General features: G+C 46.0%; 3 protein-coding genes across 6 annotated transcripts; 1 reads left to right on the top strand and 2 right to left on the bottom strand.

Moving 5' to 3' along the window:
* Positions 1–27: 27 nt before the first annotated feature.
* On the bottom strand, positions 28–7,612 carry znf76 (zinc finger protein 76). Of its 3 annotated transcripts, none has more exons than XM_067235717.1 (13): positions 7,587–7,612; positions 5,859–5,938; positions 5,659–5,742; positions 5,404–5,481; positions 4,915–5,144; positions 4,652–4,765; positions 3,762–3,963; positions 3,163–3,342; positions 2,803–3,006; positions 1,900–1,988; positions 1,170–1,298; positions 979–1,083; positions 28–778 (listed from the first exon to the last, which is right to left on the bottom strand). In XM_067235717.1, the coding sequence occupies exons 1-13, from the start codon at positions 7,601–7,603 to the stop codon at positions 689–691; spliced, it is 1,602 nt and encodes a 533-aa protein (XP_067091818.1). In that variant the 5' UTR covers positions 7,604–7,612; the 3' UTR covers positions 28–688. The 3 variants fall into 3 exon arrangements, with proteins under 3 accessions (XP_067091818.1, XP_067091810.1, XP_067091803.1); XM_067235709.1 differs by lacking the exon at positions 7,587–7,612 and adding an exon at positions 7,246–7,489; XM_067235702.1 differs by lacking the exon at positions 7,587–7,612 and having other exon boundaries at positions 5,859–5,970.
* Positions 7,613–8,548: 936 nt separating this feature from the next.
* On the bottom strand, positions 8,549–14,228 carry c1h6orf89 (chromosome 1 C6orf89 homolog). 2 transcript variants are annotated; one of them, XM_067235960.1, is made up of 8 exons: positions 14,130–14,228; positions 13,442–13,748; positions 13,120–13,285; positions 12,355–12,503; positions 11,119–11,321; positions 10,869–11,004; positions 10,656–10,779; positions 8,549–10,036 (listed from the first exon to the last, which is right to left on the bottom strand). In XM_067235960.1, the coding sequence occupies exons 2-8, from the start codon at positions 13,628–13,630 to the stop codon at positions 9,954–9,956; spliced, it is 1,050 nt and encodes a 349-aa protein (XP_067092061.1). In that variant the 5' UTR covers positions 13,631–13,748; positions 14,130–14,228; the 3' UTR covers positions 8,549–9,953. The 2 variants fall into 2 exon arrangements, with proteins under 2 accessions (XP_067092061.1, XP_067092070.1); XM_067235969.1 differs by having other exon boundaries at positions 11,173–11,321.
* Positions 14,229–14,620: 392 nt separating this feature from the next.
* arl8a (ADP-ribosylation factor-like 8A) lies at positions 14,621–24,351 on the top strand. The gene is made up of 7 exons (XM_067236068.1): positions 14,621–14,994; positions 18,473–18,553; positions 18,929–19,002; positions 19,161–19,254; positions 23,012–23,079; positions 23,483–23,553; positions 23,691–24,351. Exons 1-7 carry the CDS (start codon positions 14,872–14,874, stop codon positions 23,738–23,740), a joined length of 561 nt encoding a protein of 186 aa, XP_067092169.1. The 5' UTR covers positions 14,621–14,871; the 3' UTR covers positions 23,741–24,351.
* Positions 24,352–26,232: the final 1,881 nt, after the last annotated feature.

Raw genomic sequence — 26,232 nt, 5'->3', positions numbered from 1 at the left:
TTTCAAAAAAAAAAAACACACAGAAAGAAAAGATAAAGCTAGTTTATTGACAAATGTGTGAAGTCATGCATGAACCCCAAACTTGATATGTCACAGAAAGTTTGTGTTTCTACCTCTGTGCTTGTCCACCTGCTAATCACAGATGCAGACGAACAAGCCCGTAGCTCTTCACGTCAACACACTTTGACAGTTTCTTCAGAGAAGACTCGTGTTATTTCCTAGTACCAAGTACTTCTCAGACCAACTCACAATGTCCACCGACTGTTCAGCACCAGTAGAACTTGAAGTGTCTGTGGTCGATCCCACCTGAACTCGAACCCAAACTCATAGTCAACGTTTTAAAGTGTTAAAGAAGCAAACCGAAGCCCTGCAGCAGTCCCTGCTGAACCCTGTTAGCCTGAGCCGGGCCACACAGAGCTGCATCTCCAGGATACACCATGGCAAAAGAAAAGTCAAAAAGGCCAAATAAATAAAATCCCAGCACTGACCCCAACCCTCTCTCCCCCCCTCCCCCGCCCCCCCCACCCCCGGTGTCATCATGACCAGCCCTCACGGCCCCTCCTCTCAGGGTGTGATTGGTTGACGGTTGTCTTCCACAACTTCAGAAGAGGAGTGTTCCAGGGGGGGTCCTGGAGGTCTGGGAGTGAGCCGGGTGCCAAGCCCCCCTCAGAGGGGTGCAGGAGGGGGGTCAGCTGTCCCCCTCGGGGACCAGTCCTCCGTGCTGGATGGCGGCTGTGGCCATGCTGATGGCCTCCTCCAGGGTCTGCTGGTCCTCCAGCTACACACACACACAGTGTTATTGGTACGTTTCTGCTCACCCTGGGCTCTAGCGCTACAGCAGCCTGCTGGCGGACTCCCCCAGAACACCCTGACAGGTTCACACACGGTTGTGGCTCCTGAACCACGTCAGACGTAACTGCCTCGGTGTTTCTATCTAGGATGTTTGGAGTAAGATAAGGCCTCAGAGGCCGGTCCCACCTGGACGGCTATCTGGGTGCCGTTAGCCGTGGCCAGCAGCGCCACCTGCTGGTACAGAGACGCCGCGCCCCCCCGCACCAGGCCGTCCGACGTCACTATGGCAACCTAGACAGATGACATAACAGAACTATCCAAAGTACTCTTGTGGTAATGTGTGTGTGTGTAATGGGGGGAGGGGGGGTGGCACATACTGGCTGCAGCTCGTTCCCTTCCCCGGTAACCATGGTAACGTGTCGCTCCGTCTGCCGTCCCGGCACAGCGATGGTGGTGCCATCCTGGGTCACCATGGTGATGGCGTGCAGATCGTTGGGTGACAGGCCCTGTGGAAGGCAAACAGCTGAACCCCTCAGACGACCACAACACTACTCCTTGTGTAACCTTCTCTACTTCCTTAAACACTGTTTGTTTGCTTGTTATGAAAATCAGAGAGCCCGTGACATCACAAAACTGCATGTAATATGTCAAACATATATGGTTTTATTTTCACGTGTGTGTCCCTGAACATGTTCGTTTCCTGTCCTCTTCCCTCAGATCTCCAGAAGAGTCTGTAGCTGCTGGAAGGATCCGGAACAGCAGAGAGCAGCTCCCTGACACAGTCAGCCCAGCAGGAGAAACAAGCCAGCCACCTCAGACCCTCTGCTAGTGACACGCCCCCCTAGAGAGAAGACCCTCTGATAGTGACACGCCCCCTTAGAGAGAAGACCCTCTGCTAGTGACACGCCCCCCTAGAGAGAAGACCCTCTGCTAGTGACACGCCCCCCTAGAGAGAAGACCCTCTGCTAGTGACACGCCCCCCTAGAGAGAAGACCCTCTGCTAGCGACACGCCCCCCTAGAGAGAAGACCCTCTGCTAGTGACACGCCCCCTTGAGAGAAGACCACTGCAGCCCAAACACAGAGGAGGAAACAGGATGTGATCAGACCTGAGGCTCCTCCTCTTCCTCCTGCTGCTCCGCCCCCTCCAGGTAGGAGTCTTGTGGTTGGTCAAGGGCGGTGTCTATCGCCTCCGTGTCTATCCAATGACAGAACGTTTTAGTGGCATTGTCAACATGCAAGGTAAAGACACATGTACATACATATACAGGGGGGTCAGGTGGCTGAGCGGTGAGGGAATCGGGCTACTAAACCGAAGGTTGCCAGTTCGATTCCCGGTCATGCCAACTGACGTTGTGTCCTTGGGCAAGGCACTTCACCCTACTTGCCTCGGGGGAATGTCCCTGTACTTACTGTAAGTCGCTCTGGATAAGAGTGTCTGCTAAATGACTAAATGTAATGTAAATGTAAATACAGGGCCTCGCAAAAGCGTCTTCAAAACCCTGACCTGTTTTAACAGAGATGCTTTTATGAAGAGAATGGGGAAGCCACTATAATGGTCACTGAAATGACTTAGCCTACTTGTGCAGTAGGCTAATTAGTGAGCGTTGTGTAATTCAATTAAAACAAGTTGCACCATAACGATTATTTGCCCTCGCTCAAATGCTCCCAAATATATTTTCAGAAGCACAATTTCGGAAACATATGAGACCAAAATGGTTGCAATTTCAAGCCCTGATATGTATATGTGTCTGTTTTAGTGTGTTTCTGTGTGTGTGTTTTTATGCGTGTGTTTTTGTGTGAGTGTGCATGTGAGTATGTTATTTAGTGTGTGAGAGAGTATGTGTTTCTCCCTGTGTGTGTTTCTCCCTGTGTGTGTGTTTCTCCCTGTGTGTGTTTCTCCCTGTGTGTGTTTCTCCCTGTGTGTGTATTTCTCCCTGTGTGTGTGTTTCTCTGTGTGTGTGTGTTTCTCTGTGTGTGTGTTTCTCTGTGTGTGTGTGCACCAGGCCTACCCTCCTGCTCCGCGGCCGTGTCAAAGTCTCCGTGGCTGGTGCGCTTGTGCATGGCCAGCGTGGACGTCTGCCGGTAGGTCTTGCCACAGTGGCTGCAGCTGTAGGGCTTGCAGTGTGTGTGCACCACGTGGTGCTTGTACAGGCTGGAGTACTCCGTGAAACGCTTCCCACAGTTGGGGACCGTGCACAGGTACGGCTTCTCTCCTGGGACGGGGGACGGGAGTTTGTGTGAGTCATTCATGTGTGGTTATGTTGATGTGTGTGTAGCTGATAGGAGTGTGTGCGTGTGTCTGTGTGAGTGTGTGTATGAGTGAGTATATGAGTGAGTGTGTGTGTGTGTGTGTGTTTCCTCCCCCTCACCTGTGTGGATCCTCATGTGGTTCTTGTAGTTGGTGGCGCTGGCGAAGCCGCGCCCGCAGGACGGCTGGGGGCACATGTAGGGCCGCTCGCCTGTGTGCGTCCTGATGTGAACCTTCCGGATGTTGGAGGTGGTGAACGAGCGGCCACAGCCCTCAAACGGACACTGGAATGGCTTCTCACCTAACAGAGACAGAAAGAGAGGGGGTCTTACTGGTGTGTCCTACTGGTGTTACTGGTGTGTCCTACTGGTGTTACTGGTGTCTCCTACCGGTGTTACTGGTGTGTCCTACCGGTGTTACTGGTGTGTCCTACCGGTGTTACTGGTGTCTCCTACCGGTGTTACTGGTGTCTCCTACCGGTGTTACTGGTGTGTCCTACCGGTGTTACTGGTGTGTCCTACCGGTGTTACTGGTGTCTCCTACCGGTGTTACTGGTGTCTCCTACCGGTGTTACTGGTGTCTCCTACTGGTGTTACTGGTGTGTCCTACTGGTGTTATAGGTGTGTCCTACCGGTGTTACTGTTGTGTGTCCTACTGGTGTGTCCTACCGGTGTGTGTCCTACCGGTGTTACTGGTGTGTGTCCTACTGGTGTGTCCTACCGGTGTGTGTCCGCACGTGTTTCTGCAGGTCTCCGGAGGTCTTGAAGGCCTTGTAGCACATGTCCTCAGGGCACTTGTAGGGCTTCTCCCCAGTGTGTGTGCGCAGGTGGGACTTGAGGCCGTAGCCCGTGGCGAAGGCCTTCCCGCACGACGCCAGCTCACACCTGTACGGGCGCACGCCCGTGTGAGCACGCTCGTGCACCTGGACACATCACACAGCACAGCACTCACTAACACATTACTGAGGTCAAGTTGGAGTGTTAGCATTGCTGGGTCTGTGTTATGATTCGGATGGTTGGTGGCGTTAGTGTAGTATGTGTGTGTTTGTCTACTTTGAGGTGGTGTGCGGTGGTGTAGTGTGTGTGTGTACTTTGAGGTGGTGTAGTATGTGTGTGTGTACTTTGAGGTGGTGTGCGGTGGTGTAGTGTGTGTGTACTTTGAGGTGGTGTGCGGTGGTGTAGTATGTGTGTGTGTGTACTTTGAGGTGGTGTGCGGTGGTGTAGTGTGTGTGTGTACTTTGAGGTGGTGTGCGGTGGTGTAGTATGTGTGTGTGTGTACTTTGAGGTGGTGTGCAGTGGTGTAGTATGTGTGTGTGTGTACTTTGAGGTGGTGTGCGGTGGTGTAGTATGTGTGTGTGTGTACTTTGAGGTGGTGTGCGGTGGTGTAGTATGTGTGTGTGTGTACTCTGAGGTGGTGTGCGGTAGTGTAGTATGTGTGTGTGTGTGTGTACTTTGAGGTGGTGTGCGGTGGTGTAGTATGTGTGTGTGTGTACTTTGAGGTGGTGTGCGGTGGTGTAGTGTGTGTGTGTGTACTTTGAGGTGGTGTGCGGTGGTGTAGTGTGTGTGTGTGTACTTTGAGGTGGTGTGCGGTGGTGTAGTATGTGTGTGTACTTTGAGGTGGTGTGCGGTGGTGTAGAGGCGTCCACAGCCTTCGTAGTCACAGCGGAAGCTCTTCTCTGCGACCTGCTGGTTTTTAGACGGCCCCCACTTCCCTTCAAACACCACCTTTACAAGGATGAGAGGACAAGCCAAACACAGGGAAAATAAACACACAAACAACAGGGGATACGAGCGTTGATGGTGTTGCTATGGATACACAAGACACGTCACATAAACAGAAAGTCATTCATCCAGTTCTCGGCCCCTTCCCTTACCTGCACAGTGGTATGATCCAGCAGGCTGTTAGCGCCACACATAGCTTCGCTCACATCGGTCTCAGACCCATAGCTGTCCAGGGTGCTGATGGTGTCTGGCTTGGCGCCTTCGTCTCCCGCCAGCTCCTCCAGAGCGCCCCCTGGCGGCAGCGCGGCTGACGGGTGGTGGATGTACGCCGTGCTGCCGTCCTCCAGCTGCACCGCCTCCACGCCGCTGGGGTCGTACCCATCTGCACGGGGTCAGAGGTCAGGAACTGAAGGAGGGGGACGTGTTACTAGACCTAGGACAGTGTACCTAAGGAAGTGTGCAGGATCCTGCTCTAAAGGCCAGCCACTTAAAACCTAGCTGTCATCATCTTCCAAAATGGGCTGGAAATGCATGACTAGCCGAATGACTGTGTTCATTCTGCTCCAAGATGGTGGGACTACAATGATCATATCAGGATACAGCAGTAAGAACATGGAGGTTGGGGTGAAGAGGTGGTCTACCTCTGGGTGTGTGATGGATATATGCCATGGTGCCGTCCTCCAGCTGCACCGCCTGGCCATCCTCAAAAGGGAGGGGCTCTGTCATCACAAACACCTCTTTTCATTACATTTTACTCACAAGACATGGCATACAAAAAAATCTATCATTCTTCAAGCGCCAAATATCCTCAGAAGAATTATGAACTGTAATTGAGGGAGTCTGAGGGGTAGGTCCAAATAAGGTGTGTGACGATCTCTACGGGTGTGAACTCTGACCTTTGTGCTGCACGGTGACCTGCTGGATGTAGGCCGTGGTGCCGTCCTCCAGCTGAACGGCGTCTCCTTCCACCAGGTTCCCGTCTAGGGACGGGGAAACAGAGGGGTCACTTGTGTGTGTGTGTCAGCCAGGAGAGCATGGTGTCTGCTCACCTTTCATAGCCTGTTCAAGGGTTAAGTATGTGTGTGAGACCGCTCACCTTTGATGGCCTGTTCAATGTAGGCAGTGGAGCCGTCACTTAACGCCACCGCCTGCACTCCCAAACTCTCCATCTTCCTGCTGCTCCACCGCACACAAACACAAGATACCATTCTATTCATTTCTTTCCACAGCGCCTATATAACTCAGCAGAATTCTTATTTTTTTTACTAGCTTTTTGAAGGTTGTAGCTACAGCAGTGTTTATGACACGTGGTTATAGCTACAGCAGTGTTTATGTCAGGTGGTCGTAGCTACAGCCGTGTTTATGTCGTGGTCGTAGCTACAGCAGTGTTTATGTTGGGTGGTCGTAGCTACAGCAGTGTTTACGTCCGGTGGTCGTAGCTACAGCCGTGTTTATGTCAGGTGGTCGTACCTACAGCCGTGTTTATGTCAGGTGGGTGTAGCTACAGCCGTGTTTATGTCAGGTGGTCGTACCTACAGCCGTGTTTATGTCAGGTGGGTGTAGCTACAGCCGTGTTTATATCAGGTGGTCGTAGCTACAGCCGTGTTTATGTCAGGTGGTCGTAGCTACAGCCGTGTTTATGTCAGGTGGTCGGAACTGCAGCTGACAAGCAATCTGTGACAATCACTGTTATGCATTGGGAGCCTGTACACAATTCAAGACTATTTTGTTGTGCCACTAAGTTGAAATGTTGGCTAGGGCTTTCACCCATGCTGCAGCCATAAAAGACAAACATCCCACAAACAAAAGTGGATAAAACATACAGCAAAGGTGCTACGAGAACCTAAGAAAGGCATGTTGCAACAGAATAGAGCCATGTGGAGTAAAGGCATCAAAGTATCGTGATCATCGTGATCAAGGCCAATCTCCTAACAACGACTAAAACTGGATATCACGCTATGAAGTGATTCTGGCTCCGAACTTTATTAGTCTAATTATTGATTATGTTTGAAATATCTCAATTTTTTAATTCTTTATCCTCAAAATGCTTATGTGTAGGAGAGCTGATAATCTTATGGGGCTGAATAGGAGAGTCGGGGAACTCTTCCCTGGCCAGAGAGTTGATGAGAAGAGTAGTTGTTCACTCTTTGGCACAGCTAGCCTACAAAATACACTAAATTCACAGTTCAATATATAATGAGGCTGTTTGGGGAATATTCTTTAATAATTATTTGTGTCGAATTTCGGACATAAAGATAGGGGTGTGCATCATGGGTCAATATGGCGAACACTGGAGTGCATCCACTGAGCAACTGTCATGAAAGTTGAGCTAGCTTCGAGTGTAGCTAGCCACAGTAGCTAACAGGCTATCTTTACTTTAGCCTGCTAAATCTATGCAATATGCGTTATTTGTCACATCTAAAACAATATTTTTAAACTGTGATCACAGCTTTAAGACTTGTAGTCACTATACAACAAATTACCTGCCCAAATTACTAATGTTAGACATTAGAAGCAGCCCCTTTGGTGCATTAGAAGAAGGCTAGCTAACTAGCTAGCTATACTAAGACAACAAGGCCTCTTCACTTCAAACTCGACTGAGCTCGATTTAGCCATTTGGCAGCGCAACCAGTTTAGTCCGTCGGAACGACCGTTAATTAATCCCTATCAAAGCATATCTTGAAAATTAATAATTTCTCTATATAACTAAAGAACTAGTACAACTCCCTGAGCGTTCCCGCTTCCCTAGCCCAAATCCCCCATTTTTCTATCCCATCTCTCCCTCGGCTGGTGAAGTTGCAGCAGCGCAAACTGGGATACTCACCGCCAGCAGACCGCCATGCACCAGGGTTCAGACCCGCCCGGGAACCTGAATATTCACTTTAGAACACTTGATCAGTTTCATCAGAGCCCGTCTACGGATTATTAGACAATAACCCTAACCCTTATTAGACATTTTCTGGTTTCATTTAATTTTCTGATTCAAATGAGTGAATGACAAAAGGCACAAATATTGAAAGAATCACTTCCATAAACTCATGAATTATAGCTACAAAATATGCAACGCCAAACACGGGGGTAGAACGTTTTATTTAGAAACATTATCCAAACATTCTGCGCCTAACGAAACTACAGTTAAATCAAAATCACATTTTATACATCTTCATTGCACGTTTGATACTGGATTTAAAAAAAACTAACAAAAAACAATTAGTAACATTAAGTATCTAGATTTTAAAGGATTCGTAAACTAAAGTGGCCCAATCAACAAAAAAATATAGTATCTTAAGAATATTTTCGTGACTGAAACATTTGACATCCTAGTTTGAAAGATAAAATGTTTAACTTTCTGTGCATGTCCCTGTTCTTTGTTTAACTTGAAGGATGCTCAATGTTAAAATAAACGACAAGTTTGAATTAAAAAAAGAAAGATTGAAAGCAGGTAAAAACCAATGTAATCGCATTAAGGCTTACGAAGAAAAGGCAAGTTTGGATTCAAGGCAGAATGTCGAAACCTTCAGTAATCAACTGATACAGGGGAGCCTTGAACCAAACTAATATCTGAGCAGCAAAAATAACATTAAAAAAACAACATTCCAAAAGGCCTCAGGGTTAGACAGAAGACACTGGAACCAACCTTAATAAAGGACTTTTTTTTGGCACAGTCCTTTTTGAGAACACAGGGCCAATCCCAGCACTGACATCAGCCAACACCAAGAACGCCCTCCATGCAAGTGTCTAACTGAAGAACCGGGTTCACTTAGCCCAGTGGAAAGTTGATGCATCGCAGGCATCCACCCTGGCTCCTCAACCTGTCCAGGGTTACAACCACATCTGGTGCACTCCCATCCACGTGACTCTCACAACAGATAATAAAAAGCAGTACTGAAAAACATAAGCACCTTGTCAAAATCCAGCCTAAACTGTCAATATTTGGATTATAACGAGACATTGCCTAAAACGTTATGCGATAATGTCTGTGTAAAGGTGAGGGTATGGTAGTTCATGTTATAACCTGAACATTTGTAACATGGTAACTTAAGAGATAAGTGTTAAGACTGCATTAACAATGCCTAAGTGGTGTGTGAAAGAGAAAGAAAATGGCTGACCCATTCAAAGGACTTGACAATGTGTGACATCTTGAAATACCGTGCAACATATTCAACAAGGGCAATCAATCAGTTAACCAATACAAGATAAAGTGCTTTCACCGTAGAAGGGACAAGAATCAGAAAATCACCCCAAAAAGTATTTGAATTAAAAAATGAATAAAAATGTGGATGGCAGCCACCTCTGCTAAATACATACACTGCTTGTAAGTAATTACACCTTAATGAACTGAACATTTTACAAATGATAAAAATGATTTGCCAATGTCAGAATGATCACAATCATGCTTGTCACACATCCCTCACTGTGAAAACTAAAAAAATTTACGTTTCAGGAAAATAAATACAAAAACATGAACAAAAGCAAACATTCCATTCTGGAACGTCCCCTGTAATTCTATTAGATTCCACCACGATATGACACCTTGAAACCCTAACTGACAAATGGTCTAACATTCTGACAGACAGGACGATTTGTCTGAAAGCATTTCCCTCCCAGCAGCTCTCCTCTTAGGAACCCTCGTCTGATGAGGCTGGCCAGGTTACCGCCTCCAAGTACCACACCTGTTATTTTGGATCTGCAAATGACAAGCCAGCATCCAGGATCTGTGGCCTTAGTTTGGTATGATGACGCAGTTAGTGAATGGCTTGAGTGGACATAGGAGTGGAAGTAGTGATGAGTGTAGTGGATGTTGCTGGGGAGAACGTTTGAGAAGACACTGGTGTAGAAAGGAGGATTTAACTAACTAGTTAGGGCTAACTTGGTATAGAGGGGTTGATGGCGTTTCTGCAAGCAGCCTTTATTAGGAGAACGTTGATCCAGCGAGCGTGAGCGCTGGCTCGTGTTCCGAGTGAGTGCGCAGGTTCTGCATCCAGGCCTCTAGGGGGGCGGGACGAGCCCTGGACGTATCGGCAAAAGCTCCAATCAGCCTGTGTCTCCAGAGCAAGTCGTTCATATCAGATGCCACTGAGAGAGTTGTGGGCTTCTGGAAAGAAAGAAGGGATTTTGAGGACAGGTTCTGTCTCCCTCTTCTCCCTCTCTTCTTCTGTGGTTGTCAGGGGCGAGGGCGTCCCCTCCTCCCTCAGAAGGCAGAGCCGTCACAGACGATGTTCTGGCCTCTCCCGGGGAACAGCTCCATCTGCCAGTAGCGGGGGTCGGCATACACTGGAGAGGAACAAGGTCAAGAGTGAAGAACAGAATTATGGACATTAATATGCTTTACTGTGTTGACTTGACAGAAACATATCTAAAATATATATGTACCTGTAAACCTCAGAGATTAACAGCCATGAAGAGAACAGACAGTAGGCATATAGTATGGGGCAGGTCAGAGAGAACTGATATATGTGGGAGGGGTGGGGGGGTGAGTTTGTGTGCTCACTGTAACTATTCACCCTTTGCAGTTGTTAAACCGATCAGCTCATAAATGGCAGCTGCCTGCATGCGCTTGAATTACAAGATCTTTAAGAAGAAGCCGTGGTCTGTCTGACGTTAGTAGACTGACTCACACCCATCTGAATGTAGAGGACCCTTAATCCAGACATGTACCCCCTTCACAGAGGGGGCATGAGCTCACGTCACGCTGAGCAGGAAGCATCACACAGACTTACATCTGATGGTTACTGACGGATCCACAGCTACTGTCTTTGTAATAGGGCGTGTATCTGTGAGACAGTGAGATTGTGATATTCAGTGTGTGTGTGTGTTGGCTTGGTACAAGTATTTCTGCCTGAGTGTGTCCTAGTTCAAGCCCTAGTCACAGTGTGTGTGTGTGTGTTCTCACCCATATCTCCAGGGCCCAGCCAGAGGTTGAAGGAGCTGCAGTGTTTCTGACAGCGATGCACGGGGAGCACTCTGACAGTGGGCAAGCCTTCTCCTACCACCAGCCAGCCAAGAACTCTGACTCCCTGCAGTACACACACACAACTGTCACACACAAACGCACCACTGTCACACACACACACCTGTCAAACACACCTGTCACACACAAACTCACCCTGCTCTGAGAATTAGCGCTATGAGTGACCAGGCATCGCTGCAGTGTAGTTCCAGCGCTGTCCAGAAGGGGACAGAGCTCTGCCTTGGGGAAGAGCCACCTCAACACCTTCTCCCTGGCTCCAGAATGAAACCTCCTGACAGGGGCAAGGACAGGAAGGAACAAGACACTTCCCGTCAAACTAGATACTAAATATGCCTTAACAAGGAGCCCAGCTCAAACCAAACCCCACAGTTTTCATGAACACAACCTTCTCATACAGCTGAACCCTACTGAACACTGCTGGCTGGGCCCTAAGCTGTACCAGAGCAGGGTGAAGTTGGCCGGGCCCTGGGGGAAGCCTTGGTCCTGCGGCAGCAGGCTGTCCTCCTCCAGCAGGATGGACATGGAGCTGGAGTGGGCTGAGTACAGCTCCTCCAACTGCTGCCTCTGCACCAGCAGTGTCTCTCCTCCCTGCAACACACACACATACACGCACACACGCACACACACACGCACACACACACACACACACACATAAAGACACACACACACATACAGACACACACACATACAGACACACACACACACATACAGACACACACACACACACACATACAGACACACACACACACACAGACACACATACACACACATACATACAGACACGCACACACACACACACATACATGCACACAGACACACACACACTGTTAAGTTAACAGATCTTACACACACAAGCTTAAGGCACAAATCAAAAAGCTGCTTCACAAAAGATGAATGAAGAATAAACTCAACATGTTATTACAATAAAATGATTTACTACTACTACACCAAACGTCCTTCTCATCAAATATATTTATGTATTCACTTAGCAGACGCTTTTATCCAAAAGGGGGATGGGGTTGAGATTTAGTTATAAATGCCTGCTATTAAAATGTTCTTCAGGATCAATCAAGTAAATAGAACTTAACATTTAAACTATTGGCACTTATGGTTGATAACACCTGCTTAGGGTAGAACAAAACTATTAGCATCTAATCCCATGAACATCTTTGTTACAGTTCTGTCCTCATTAGTATATCATAACCATCCCTCCACTGCTAGCTGGGACTTGTGGGTATAGAGAGCATGCGAAGCTACGTCACGCCGCGTTGCATGCGGCCACCATCTTGTGAGGCTTGTGCTAATCCCCTAACAACTAACCCTAACCCTATTAGTGTTAATACCAGAATTATACAAGAGAAAAGAAAGTGGGCCCTACAGGGACGAACTGAAGGCAAAGGGCAACAATATTTGGATAAATTAAACACCATTAACAACAAGGGTGTAATGCAGCAGGAATGACCTACCAGTGTGATATTTCCCAAAATATAAATTAACATCAAACCCCAGCAGTAAACGCACTGGCCGAAAAGAAGCTGGACCCTCATAACATGGCGTCTACACTAAACCGTTTCAAACACAGCGCCACGTCAGCTTGGCCTTCTCTACAGTGGTTGGTCACCTTGAGCAGGACGGGCTGGGGCCCGCGGCGCAGGGCTCCAGACTCTCTCAGGGTGTCTGGGACCTCCAGCACTGAGGACACCTCAGCACAGCCCGAACAGTTCACCAGGCCCTGCCTCACAGCCCCCGCACTCCACCACTCATGGAACCCTGTGGACACAGACACACGCACAGGTAGGCACGCACACACACGCACACACAGACAGGTACGCACATGTACAAACACACACACAGGTATACACATACACACAAACAGGTACACACACATGCACACAAACAGGTACACACACACGCACAGGAACACACACACACATATATACAAGTACACACACACACATGGACATACACACACACACACGATCGGCGTCATGAGTAACAAAATGCCACTAGGTCATAGACCAGGTTGTCCAAGGTCCTGGTTGGTAGCAGTTATTGGGGGGGGGGGGGGGGGGGGGGGGGGACATGGTTCAGTTACACAACTCAACGCAGAAAGAGGAAACACCAGTAATGCATGCAGGATTTGTCCTCTGACACTAAACCGGAAAACAAGACGTTGCGCCACAATACAGCTGGCATAGAGTATGTGAACTTACAGCAGGGCTAACATTGCTTCAAAAACATGTACATGTTTCCTTTAGCTTGGTTAAAGTGCAGTGAACCTTGAACCTACAGTCTAGGCGTGTGTCAGAGTGACAATGTGTTACTGTCCTCCAGTCTGGGTCTAGTATCAGCCTGGGTCTATTACCAGTATACCAGTGTGTAGTACCTTGCAGGTTGTACTTCTTGGCGATGGGCAGAGCCAGCAGGCGGACGTGACTGAGGGGGGAGGACCAGTTGTGGCCCCCCATGTTGATGAGCCCCAGCTGGGGGGGACTCTGGGGGTAGGAGAAGGCCAGGACCACCCCCAAAACCAGGACCACCACCACCACAAACTAGGACGACACCACAAGTTTGTCTTCCATGTATTGTAAAAGGTCAACATGATAGATTTGATGTCTGGTATACGGTAAATTGCCTTATCGTGGGAACTGTATAAACACATGAATAATTATGTGTATTTTAAGCAACTAATCGTACCATTGTCTTACCTTAACAGTGGCTCTTAGGATGGGAAACTGGGGTGGGTCTCTCCTGGGTTCATTCGTTTCCAGGACTTGCTTGATAAACTTCTCAATCTCACTCTCCGACATGCCGTACCGATAACCGGACTGGCGCAGGATATCAATACTTTCTGACAATTTGTCATAAATGCACGGCTCACTGAGTGTGGTCCCCATGGCTAGCTGTGTTACTTCTCAAAAACGTTCTGGCAAGTCGAGACTCGCTGGGTTGTTTCAAAGGTCTTGGGTCGACGTCGAGCAAGACGAAGCGGCAAGAGAAAACATTGTGCATCCCCTGTTGAAAGTTGGAGAGCGCAAACAAAAAATGAGAGGCTATTCCAAAAACACAGCATTGAGTAAATGTAGTTAACCATAGCCTGACTTGTATTTCAAGTTCAATGAATAGCCTAATAGCGAGCTAGCTTGATGTTCACACAAACGCAGCTAAATACTTTTAAACCTTTTATTTGGTCAATCAGTCTTATCTAGACATTAATAATTACATTATTGAGATGTCGAATCACATTGTTTGTCGCCTGCCTGGTAGACTTTTTTGGCTTTTGCTGGCAGATTTTGCTGGCCGCTAACTAGCTAATAGCTGACAATGAGTTTGGGGTCCGTGTTTTTTTAACACGTGCAAAATACTAGTAACATAACAATGTAAACACGCACTTACTTAGCGATGCAGTGTTCATTTAATTTTCATGGTATTTTTCATTTTGCTTGCGCCGAACTGGCTATTCCCATCTTCTTGCTGTTGTGAAATATGACGATGTCAACTCACTTCCCTATCTGTCAGTTTCGCGTTTGACAAACCTCGCTTTAAGTAGGCCTATATCAAAGTTACAAAACGTGTAGCTACGTTCATGCATTATTATTATGTATTATGTTTATTCTGTCGTTTTTTCTGCAACGTTGTAGGTCCTTTTCAATTTTGTTTTTATTGGCGTTGAGAAAAATATTTTGACGAATCTGCAGTGTTAAACAGCAAAATGCAATATTTTGGAACCATGAGGCTTATCTGCCAGCAGGCGGCTCCCTTTGGAGCAAATCCACAGTGCGGTACGGTCTACCTTCCAGCAGGGATCGCCATACAGCGAATGAACCCCTCAACTTGCTGTAGCTCCGTCAATGCGCCCCTCTCCACGCATTGTTTCGAATCAGCTGTGCATGGATCTATCGTAACCCCACCCAATGAGGAAGGGCAAACGTAGCCAATTTTATACAGACAGTAAGAAAATATTGCCAGGGGCGTTTAGCATTTGTTAACGACAACATACGTAACATAGTCTCACACATTTTGATTGTGCAAGATTGGAACGGAAAGTCTACATCTTCACATTCCTCTCTCCTATTCGGCGAGGCGGTGAAGAGTCAGCTGATATTTTGCTACGAGTCCACCTAGGCGCTATCTCAAGATGATTGCCTTGTTTAATAAGCTTTTGGACTGGTTTAAAGCGCTGTTTTGGAAGGAGGAGATGGAATTAACACTGGTCGGTTTGCAGTATTCGGGGAAGACCACCTTCGTCAACGTTATAGCGGTAATTTCAGTGTTTTAGATTGTATGGGTGCATCGATTTATGACTGACTGGACTATGTGGCGATCCCGTGATTGAGCTCCGATCGTACGGGAAGCATTTTTCTAAATGAAATCGAGTATGTAGCACTAGCTCCCTGTCGATAAAGCTGAAACTATTTTATCACCCCAAAATATTTTTCTATATGTAATTTGGAATAAATGGCCGTTTAATGACCCTGTAGTGTACTAACTACCGAGACACCACATGATGCGCGTATGATGACGACATCAGTGATGCTGTCGGGAAACGAGACATGCAACCTTGAATAGCCCAGTTTTCTGTATTTAAGCTACCGCACACACCGAGATCGCTTTTCAAATACTCCAAGGAATGTCCATTACCGTGGTTGGGGGTTAGTAAAAAACAAAAACAAAAAAACGACATGGAAATGGAGCAAGACCAAGCGACTTACTCCTGGCTGGATAGAAGTAGGCTACATGACGGTTCTTCACGGCCCTTGCGACGTAGTTGCAGTTTTTGAACTGCAATTAAGTATTACCCTTTTAGACAGTGTACTCTCTGTCACTTGGGTTGGCATAGTAGGACGTAGTGATTGTTTGTCGTTTTGTTGTTTTTTACAGTTGGTTACATGTGGGGATGGGTAAAATTGTGTACTGTACACTGATATATGAATGAGAGAGGGACAGAGACAGCAAGTTTGCCTGTGAGTGTGTATTCTGTTTGTCTGTAATGATAGATATATAGAGATACAGATGTGCACATAGCTGGGGACTCTATACTGCAAGCACACATAAAACCAGGATGGAACAGGAGAAGGTCATCTGTGTCTAGTCACACGTTTTAGAGCACCCATAAATTTACCTTGGTCCTTGTCTCTGTCTACTCCAAACAACACCTGGACAAAGAGAACACCTTAGGATATTACTCGGCTGGTGGATGGTGTTAGCAAGTCAGTCAAAAGATTTGATAGATGCTGGTAAATATCTAAAACTCTTAAGTTTGTTCATTGAGTTTCGTGCTCTCTAATACAGTTGATAATTAAGCTAACGATCCTAACTGAACATTCTCACAAATTAGATTTCTAAGCACTGAGCTAAATGTTGACGGGGAGTCAGGTGGCTGAGCGGTGAGGGAATTGGGCTAGTAATCCGAAGGTTGCCAGTTCGATTCCCGGTCATGCCAACTGACGTTGTGTCCTTGGGCAAGGCACTTCACCCTACTTGCCTAGGGGGAATGTCCCTGTACTGACTGTAAGTCGCTCTGGATAAGAGTGTCTGCTAAATGACAAAATGTAATGTAAATGTGAGAGTAAAAATTGACATAACTCAAACGTATACATTCTGTAAAGGATAGTCAGCCTTCCAAAAACAGCAAAGGGGGCACATGCTCAACTCTTAAGTAACTTAAATGCAGAGACACTTTGACAGGTCGAAATACAAAGTTGCCCCTTAATATCTCAACATTTAATCTCCACATAGTATAGAATGAAATTGTACTTCCCAGCTATAAACTACATTAATATACAGAGTAAGGTCCAAAAGTCTGAAACCACATTTAACATAATGGGGGATTTGAAGACGGAGAGAGCCAAGTGTGAGTAGAGGTCCAGACTTTTGGACCCTCCTGTATATCTAGACATGGTCACACACATGTTGCATCCACTGGCAGTCTGAAAGACAACTGGGCCTCCAGCAGCACAGCCAGACAGATCATAGTAGTTCCACTCTCTTCTGCTCTCCTCCCTCTGACCAAGCCCAGGCTGGACTTGTGATGTCATGTCCGAGGGCCCAGCATTAGTGTGCAGTTTCTCAGGACCACCTCACCCACGGGATGGGAGACGGTTCATTGGGGTGGGTGAGTCATCCTTGTGGTGTCATCGTCCCATCTGGACTCTTATTTTGAAGGTCTGTATGTGTCTCATTCCTGTCATCATGCTCCTAAAGAGTTACAGGAAAGTATCCTTAAACTGTCTGGCTTCATGACTAAGAGCCTGGAGGCAGATGGCTTGTTTGAATGCAGTTTGGCAAAGGGGAATAGAGGTGTATTTGGGAGAGGAGTGTCTAAACTGTTCCAGTGGTGTAATTATCACTGAAGATGTCTGTCTTTGTCAGTGTGATGCTGACTTGCACATTGTGTGGTGTGTGCTTGCACATTGTCTTTTTATTTTTTAATCTATATCAAAATAACCTAGAACTATCTTAAAAGAACCCCCTGAGCATATGGAGGAAGTCTAGCACTATGAGTTCATATCATTTCACAGGTCCAGAGGGGATTACAGCCATAGCTATCTACTCAAGCACTTCCATCCAGTAGCTTTCCAGCTCTTAGTTTTACTATTGTACAATCCACGAGGTTCAAAGAGGTTTCCCATCAAGGTGCCTGTCACTATTGACTGTTTGCAATCTCTTTCTTCAGGTGCCCAAGCAAGCCATCGCTCTCCCTTTCAGTATTGAACTGTGAGAGTCTTTGCATCACAGGTTCATCTGTAATAAAATACCAAGCAGAGTCCTGATGAAATATTGTTACAAGATGGGCAAAACCCACGTAATGCATTTGTCTTTTTGAAAGCTGCAATTCTTCAAATGGCAGTAAGGCTGCAGTTGGAGAAGAAAGCTATTCCACCTCTGTGTGCAGTGACAAAGTGGTGTGAATATGTCAATAACACAAACTGGCCTTTTGCTGCTGCACTTGACTTCCTGGTTGGTTTGGATTGAGAAAGCTTGAAACTGCGTCAGGTGACTGATGGAGGAACCTGTTTTCTAATGACAGTAATGGCTTGACTTGAGGAACGGTGCTAGGAGATGGATGTTAATGGTATTTTGTGTTTCCAGAGCTGAAAAATAGCTTAATTTAATGACATCGCCGAGTATACAACACTATTTATTCCCAGTGAAAATTAACTGTCTCTCTTCCTCTTTTTGGTGTAGTGTGTGGCCTACATTTTACTGGAACATGGTCAGACCAGGTTTCCCCTGGAGAATAGCATGTTGTTGGCCAGGAAATGCTGCTTTTTGATCTCCTTCAGCCTTCTCATGCTCAGGAGCTTACCAACTCTAAACGCTTGACCTGGTTTTCGGGTCATTGTAAACAAGAAGTATGTTTGGATCACGTGCATCTTGGTTGGGGTGGATTATTATTTTCACACCTTGATAAAGCAACCACGGTTCGTCATCAGTACTGTCTCACTATTGACAAAAACATTATTGTTTTTAATCTCACTGTTTCTCCACCTCTCCTATCCCTCCCTCCTTTTGATGCACTGTATCTCTCTCTGCTCCCCTTCTTCTATCCCTCACCTCCGTTCTCTAACACTTGCCTCATCTCCATATTTTGTCCACACCTTTCTCCTTAACTGTTTCTCTCCCTCCCTCCCCATCTTTATTGCTCTCCCACTTTCTCTTTCCTTCTCACTGTAATTTCCTCTCTCCCTCATTCTCTATCTCCTCTCTGTCTCTCTCCTTCTCTCCCCCTCCCCCAGTCGGGACAGTTCAGCGAGGACATGATTCCCACAGTGGGCTTCAACATGAGGAAGATCACCAAGGGCAACGTCACTATTAAGGTGAGTGCTGCCGGGCGTGCTGGTGCCGGGATGAGGGGAGGGTGTGGTTTCCATCCAAGGCCCCGTGGCCCTCGTCTGTGACGGGCGGCTGGCCCTCCTCATGGTGTCCGTGGGGATGCAAACCTGTGGTCTCTGTCCTTGATTGAAGGGCCTTTAATGTTTATCTGTCTGCTGTGGGATTTGAGTAATGAAACATTGGTGGAAGAAGCAAGAGGTATGTGTACATGGGTTCACATGTGTGTGTTTTCCATTTGTGCAGGACTATAAGTGTGTGTACATGTGCTAGATGTGTGTGTTTTCTATTTCTGCAGGAGTGTGTGTGTACAGGTGTGTACAGGTGTGTACGTGGGCTAAATGTGTTTTGTATTTCTGCAGCTGTGGGATATCGGAGGCCAGCCTCGATTCCGTAGCATGTGGGAGAGGTACTGTCGAGGAGTCAGTGCAATAGTGTAAGTACACACACACGTACACACATACACACACACCTCTGTGACCACTAACCATACATCTAATCTACAAAATGATGTATACCCCATGTACTATTTATTCACTGTTCACTTATTCACTGTTTTGATGCTGTTCGCTCTCTTCTCTCTCCCCTGCTCAGCTACATGGTGGACGCAGCAGATCAGGAGAAGATCGAAGCCTCCAAGAATGAGCTGCACAACCTCCTAGACAAGCCCCAGCTCCAGGGCATCCCCGTGAGTGGACAACCCCTGGATCATGCTCTAATATTGACCTAACAAGACAAATATGCTCCATGTTGACTGTTGTGATGAAATGATTGTACTGTATTTTCAGTATTTGCAAAGTTGCTGTAGCTGTGTGGATAGAGTCCCCTTTGGTGTGTCAGTTGAATCGTTTTAGACTTTAGACTATCAGTGTTCTACACTGTTAATCTTGTTGCCAGATATAGACCTACATACATATGGATATCACAGTGCGTATGGTTAAATAGTGGCCCTCACAGTCTCTTAGTGGTTATATGCTGCTGGTCAGGAGGCCGTGTAGCATACAAGACACCAGCTAGCAGCTGTGTAGCATACAAGACACCAGCTAGCAGCCATGTAGCATACAAGACATCAGCTAGCAGCCCTGTAGCAACACTTGTGTCACATACCAAGACATCAGCTAACAGCCCTGTAGCATACAAGACACCAGCTAGCAGCCCTGTAGCATACAAGACACCAGCTAGTACCCGTGTAGCATACAAGACACCAGCTAGCAGCCACGTAGCATACAAGACACCAGCTAGTAGCAGTCTTCTGTTGTCGCCTCTCCTAGCTGTCACGGAGGCTCATTCTAACATGAAGATGATCCACGCTGTGACAGTGGTGTGGCAGCTGTCTTGTCCTTACACACACACAGACTCTTCAGCACAGACATGAATAATGAATGTGTGTCTGAGTGATGACCGTAGAAGAGGGGTTCTGATTTATCGACGGGGAGAGAGAAAAGAAGAAAGGGGGGGTAAGGGGGTAGGAAAAGAGTGTAGGGTATGACAAAAAAAGGAAAAAACGCAGGAAAACTCTGAGGGAAAGGAATGAATGGTGGAGGAGGAAGGAGAGGGAAGGAATGAACAGGGGAGGAATTAATGGGGGAGGAGGATGGAGAGGGGGAGGAAAGAATGGGATAGGAGGAAGGAGAGAGGAATGAATGGGGGAGGAAGGAGAATGACTATTTGCAAATGACTGCAGATGTGCAAGCCCCTCCAAGCCTAAAGCGAAGGGAGGGGGAGGGAGGGGGAGAGGGGGGGAGGGAGGGGGGGAGGGGGAGAGATGTGTCGGACATGTATCGACAGGGGAAACCATTTGAAGGACACACGAGTGAAATCTATACAGGATGTATAGCTTACCAAGGGAGAGGGAGGCGAAGGTGGAAGGAAGGGGGGGTTGAAGACGTTTTGATCACCTGCTGATACCTCGACATGACTGAGAAGCAACACCGTAACGTCAGGTTGACTCATGGCTCTGTCAGATGTGTTCTCCATAAGCGTTTGTTCAAAGTAATTTATTTGTCATTGTCACAAAAACAACGAGACAGTAGAGGCAGCAACAGACAGCTAAAAACGTAAGTTTCTGTGGACATTAACTGCCAGAGCTAAATAATAATAAATAACAATTAATAAATAGCTAGATAAATATCCCTGAGTAAATTAAAAAAGAAAGAAAGAAATATATATATATATACATTGAGGTGCATCAATAATTGCAGGGTAGAGTGTTAAGAGTGCAGTCCATGGAGGCGGGGCCAGTGGGTGGGAGGTGGGTGGTTTTAGGTAAGCTGTTGAGAAGCCTTATTGCACAAGGATAGAAGCTCTTTGCCATTCTGGAGGTGCGCGCTTTTGTCGATCTGAACCTTTTCTCTGACGGGAGTAATGGGAACAGATAATGGGCAGGGTGGGAAGGGTCCGTGAGGATGTGATTTGAACGCTGCAGGCATCGGGAGGAGGAGATGGAATAGATGTTGGGCAGCTCTGCCCTGATGATCCTTCCCGCTGTGTTAATCAGCCTCTGGATTGTTCAGATGTTCAGTGCCTCTAGGTATATTTAGCTCTGAAGCAAATTGGACACTGAAAACAAGATCTATGAGGTCAAAGAGCAAACTCACTAAATTAAACAGTATTCAGATCCATTCATCATGAAACATCTAGGATTTACAGTATCTATGCATACATAGTGCCCCCCCCCCCCAATTTCAAGTACAGTAATTGGGCCGAGTAATATAATATTAAGTGAAATTGTCATATTTTATTTTGATTCATTCAAGTTGGATATGCTTCACAAGCAATACCTGAACTCAGACCCGACAGATCACCCAACTCCTGTGGAATACTTAGTTGACTAAGAATGAACTAAGCGTCAACCTATCACAACCACAGCTGAGTTGAATGGTGGGTAGGCTGTAAAAGTAGGCAGGTGTGTGTGTGTTTGTGTGAGAACAGTCCATGTAGACCCAGAAGCCGCCCCTGTCCTGTCCAACAACAGGTGGATTTGGGGATTTGGGATTAGTGAGGTTGGGAGCCTTTTGAAACTAAACCAAGATGGATAAACAGGGTTCGGCCATACTCCCCCACACTCATCCACTCTCATTAGCCTGGTTTGGTAGCTCTAATAGGTGAGAAGCCTGTTAGCGCAGGCATGCAGAGAGAGCTGCAGTTCCAGCTCTCTTTAGTAACATTAAACCTCATTTAGCTTTGTATCAGTGCCTGTGTCTCTAATAATGTCAGGAATCTCTGTGTCTGTTTGTGTACGTATTAGAATGGGTTTAGTTTCCCACGATCATCTCAAGAACCGGGCACTCTGCAAAGTTCATACTTTGCATGTGTCCTCTTTATAACCCAACGGAGTGCAGTGCCGCAATTTACGATGTTTGGATGAGCATTTCGATATTTCCCAAAAATGATTTTCAGCCAGTTTGCCTTGCTGTCTTCGCGCTGGACTCAGCCATCTTGAGTTGACTGAACTGCATTAAGCTAGCTCTGGCAAGCCGAAAGTATATAGCGAGCTGAAAACAATCATAAGACATTAACTATACACTTTCAATACAGATCAGTGAATTTTGTCCATACATTTTTTTTTATCGGTTTACTGATGTAAAAACTGGCTACACATTGCAAATGTGTTACAACATTATAATCACCAGCTGCATCACGGACATGGGCACTATTCTTGACGCATGGGTATAGCGATCCACAAACAGGAATACGACAGGAACAATGTTTGTACAAATGTAGTCTCCTTGGTCACTTGTCGTATTTTTTTTGAGTATTTTACAGCATTGCATAGCACAAGGGAAAACATACAAACGTTAATGTAAACATAGCAAACAGCCCTAAGGCAGAACTGTACATGCAAGAGCTATATGGTGAATTTGACCTACAATCATGACAACTGGCTCAACCATTGTGCATGTAATGACTTCTGTTATGAACTAAATGTCTAGATGTTTGTGGTGGTAAGACAATTTAACAGAGAACCAATATAATACAATTTGATCAACATAACATAAGCAATTGATAACGTGGGAAACAGCAGACAAATTAAGGCTACATAATAATTTGCATGAATGTACTAGAGCATTGGCAACTTGTTTAAAATAATGAGAAATGGCCTTTATGATGTGCATAAGTGACTAGAATAGCTTATCTGAGAAATATAGGTACCCAAAGCACTGAGAGGAACCGTCATCACCAGCTGCATCACAGGCACTTCACTATCTATCTATAATTCTAGAAATCTGTGTCACCAACTTCAACACTGTGCACTAGTTTACACAATTAAGGCTTATTTGGTAGAGTAAGTAGCTAAATTCCAGACAAAATAGGATGACAGAATTCATATAAAATATGACAGATGATAACATTGAATTAAATGTTAAATTTAGTATGTGGGCGATGCTGCGACGTAGGGGTTTCATAGCACCGACCAGTTCCTGATCGGTGCTTCTGTCCCCCAGGTGCTGGTGTTGGGGAACAAGAGAGACATTCCAGGTGCCTTGGATGAGAAGGAGCTCATCGAGAGGATGTAAGCACAGTCTTCTGGGGTTTTCAGAATGAAAAGCATGTCTGGAACATCAAATATGAGATCATATCTTCCTGTTTTTGGGTGGCATATTTTGAGCAGAGATGACATGGAATTACTTATTGACTTTAACTTAGTTTTAATGTAAACCAATCCATGGCCTAGCTGATGTTTTTTTTATGTCCAAAACCACACCAGTTAGCATTTTTATTATTATTTTGTTTCCTAAACAAAAAGTCTCATACATTTTTTGTATTTGATGTTAAGGAGTTGTTTCTGCTTGTATGTTAAATAGTCTTTATACTGAAGTTACTGTGATTAATCTACTCACTCTACCCCCACATCCATTTGTCTCTCCTTCTCTCTCTCCTTTTCTCTCTCTACTTCCTCTTGTTTCTCCTCACAGGAATTTGTCAGCCATTCAGGACAGAGAGATCTGCTGTTACTCTATCTCCTGCAAGGAAAAAGACAACATTGGTAAATATGTCTGGCTACACAGAACAGAATTACAAATCTTTGTCATACTTACATACTACTACTTAAATACCAACGCTACTTACATTTTTGCAAACAACAGTATCATTTAAATAGCATAATTCTGTGTGTGTCCCCAGATATCACACTACAGTGGCTGATCCAGCATTCTAGAACCAGGAGGACATGAGGCCTGAATCCCCCTCCTGCTCCTCTCCCTCTATCCCTTCCTCCTCCTCCTCCTCTCCCTCTATCCCTTCCCCCTCCTGCTCCTCTCCCTCTATCCCTTCCTCCTCCTCCTCCTCTCCCTCTATCCCTTCCTCCTCCTCCTCCTCTCCCTCCCTTCCTCCCACGGCCACCACCCCAAGACAAACGGTGTCCTCCTATCCTCTCCTCACATCCTCCCATCCTTTACCTCCTCTGACCCCTCCCTGTCCTCTCTTTCTCTCCTTCCTGCATTTCCTCCTCCTCCCTCTGAACACTCCTCTCCTCTACTTCCTCCCTGGTCCCCCAGCTCCTATGCCAGTTTGTATTTACCTCCGTGGTTTTGGATGGGTGGAAGAAGTCATACAGTTTTGCTGACAGCCATGAAGTTTTTCCATATCTGTTCAAACAGAATGAGGAGGAGCCAGTGGACCCCCCCCCCTCCCTTCTTATCCTCCGCCCCAAGCAATGGATTCCATTCTTGTAAAGATTGTGAGATATTATGATTTGCACTGTTTGAATTGTTTTTGTTTTATATCTACGCTTTTTTTTACGCCATGTACTTAAAGACTGGATAAAGCTGGCTTCTGACAGCGATCCAGACTCCTCTTCATTCTCCTGGGTCCTGCTTTAATACGGCAGGCACTGGTACTGATACAAGCAGCATCAGCTTAACTGCTGGTGGGGGCCTAATGTGTGTTCAAACGTTGACATTTTCAAACTGCTGTGTTGACTTAGAACACCAATATTTGTCACTTTATTTAAATGAGAGCAATGTAATAAAAGTTGACACATTGTAAAACTAGATTTTGCTGGGCAGACATGTATTATATAACTATTCCTCTCAAGTTTATTAGTAACTAAACAACCAACACATGATTCATGATTCATTAAAAGCAAACGTTTCCTCTCACAAGCTCCTTTTTACAACAACAAATCTAGTCAGTTATTAAGACTGAAGGATTTTCTAAGGATCCATTAATGTTCTATTAAAAAGCTAAATGAATGCTGTATTGTTGTATTTGAACCAGACAATGCAATATAAAAATCATACTGAAAACATAGCACAGATGTAATGAAAAGCACACAATTTATGCCATTTGATGCACCTTTGTCTTGTTTGTGTGTATGCTTTTCTTTGCATTTGAATTTCATGTATCTGTAAGGTGGGAGCTGTTTTGTTTTATATGAATTAATATGAATCATACCAACGTCGTTATAACATTGTCTACCCACGTGTCCACACACGTGGGTAGGATCATCAAAAAACAGTTTGCAGCAGAAACAGGAGTTTGTCGTCACGGTTACGTCATCCTCGTTATGAAGTCAGGGAGGGAATTTAACAGTGGCTTCGAGCGCCGGGCAGTATGTGGAGATTCAGTTGACTCCTTCGAGCGCTGGGCAGTATGTGGATATTCAGTTGACTCCTTCGAGCGCTGGGCAGTATGTGGAGATTCAGTTGACTCCTTCGAGCGCTGGGCAGTATGTGGAGATTCAGTTAACTCCTTCGAGCGCTGGGCAGTATGTGGAGATTCAGTTGACTCCTTCGAGCGCTGGGCATTTTGTGGAGATTCAGTTGACTCCTGGTGCCAGACGAGTGGACTGCACAAACACCCTTTCTGAAGACAGCAGGCCCGCTAGCCCGGCTAGCTAAGGGCTGCCACACGTGCCACGAGAGCCCAATGGAGAACCTCCCTTTCACTCCCAGCCACGTGGGGTCGGATGCAGATCGTTTTCGTCGGAACAATAAGCACGGTTTACTTTCTATGAACACCTGTTAACACGGCCCTCTTCAATGACAATCATGTTGCTGTTATTTTAAGAATATTTAAACATGATAAATAAACCACTCTGGATAAGAGCGTCTGCTAAATGACTAAATGTAAACCATATTCCCACCTAGTAAACATGGTCACTCATTAGTATTAGCATACACATCATGACGTGATATTGATATAAGTAGGCCTAAGGCCGCTTGACAACCTAGAACTAGAAATTACCAACTAATTCAAATGTTAAAAGGCTTACACTAATTGGTAAATCTACCAAAATACCTCTCAACTGACACTTCTAAACTCCAGCTCCAAAGCAGTGGTCACCTGGGTGTGTTCAGGGGAGGGTACTTCAGTACTTCAGTCAGACGCAGTTATATGTCAGAGCGACACATCACTCACACGTTTCTTCAAAGGTTTTTCACCACCAGGGACAAAAAGAGCTTTACCACCAAATAGTCAAAAGTCAAGATCAGTATGACCACGATTGAAGAGTTTAGTCATACATGAACATTAAATAAAGGGGTTTAACTTTCTTTTGTTGTTGTAATATTTACTCTAATCAAGGAATTTGATTAGCGCCTATAGCCCTGCTGTTCTTAGTTGTAACCACCAGAGGGCAGCATATATTTAGGTTTCCCTCTCACGCTTCAAGTGCAGAGGAGCTTGGGAAAAGTATGGGAATTGTTCCTCTCATCTTGAGAAC

This window comes from Osmerus mordax, chromosome 1 (genome assembly GCF_038355195.1).
Source record: "Osmerus mordax isolate fOsmMor3 chromosome 1, fOsmMor3.pri, whole genome shotgun sequence".
Taxonomy (NCBI): Eukaryota; Metazoa; Chordata; class Actinopteri; order Osmeriformes; family Osmeridae; genus Osmerus; species Osmerus mordax.
Note: the sequence above shows the minus strand (reverse complement) of the source record. Positions and strands in the feature narration are given on the sequence as shown.

Excerpts from the sequence above, each read along its gene's own strand:
- znf76 (XM_067235702.1), bottom strand. The coding sequence starts at position 5,970 with ATGGTATCTTGTGTTTGTGTGCGGTGGAGCAGCAGGAAGATGGAGAGT. Across the intron at positions 5,145-5,403 it reads TATCCATCACACACCCAGAG|ATGGGTACGACCCCAGCGGC; the intron begins GTAGACCACCTC and ends GACCCCGTGCAG. Across the intron at positions 3,343-3,761 it reads ACACGTGCGGACACACACCG|GTGAGAAGCCATTCCAGTGT; the intron begins GTAGGACACACC and ends TGTCTCTGTTAG.
- arl8a (XM_067236068.1), top strand. The coding sequence starts at position 14,872 with ATGATTGCCTTGTTTAATAAGCTTTTGGACTGGTTTAAAGCGCTGTTT. Across the intron at positions 19,003-19,160 it reads CGAGGAGTCAGTGCAATAGT|CTACATGGTGGACGCAGCAG; the intron begins GTAAGTACACAC and ends TCCCCTGCTCAG. Across the intron at positions 23,554-23,690 it reads CAAGGAAAAAGACAACATTG|ATATCACACTACAGTGGCTG; the intron begins GTAAATATGTCT and ends GTGTGTCCCCAG.
- c1h6orf89 (XM_067235960.1), bottom strand. The coding sequence starts at position 13,630 with ATGGGGACCACACTCAGTGAGCCGTGCATTTATGACAAATTGTCAGAA. Across the intron at positions 11,322-12,354 it reads CCCAGCCCGTCCTGCTCAAG|GGAGGAGAGACACTGCTGGT; the intron begins GTGACCAACCAC and ends TGTGTGTTGCAG. Across the intron at positions 11,005-11,118 it reads GGGTTCAGCTGTATGAGAAG|GAGGTTTCATTCTGGAGCCA; the intron begins GTTGTGTTCATG and ends TGCCCCTGTCAG.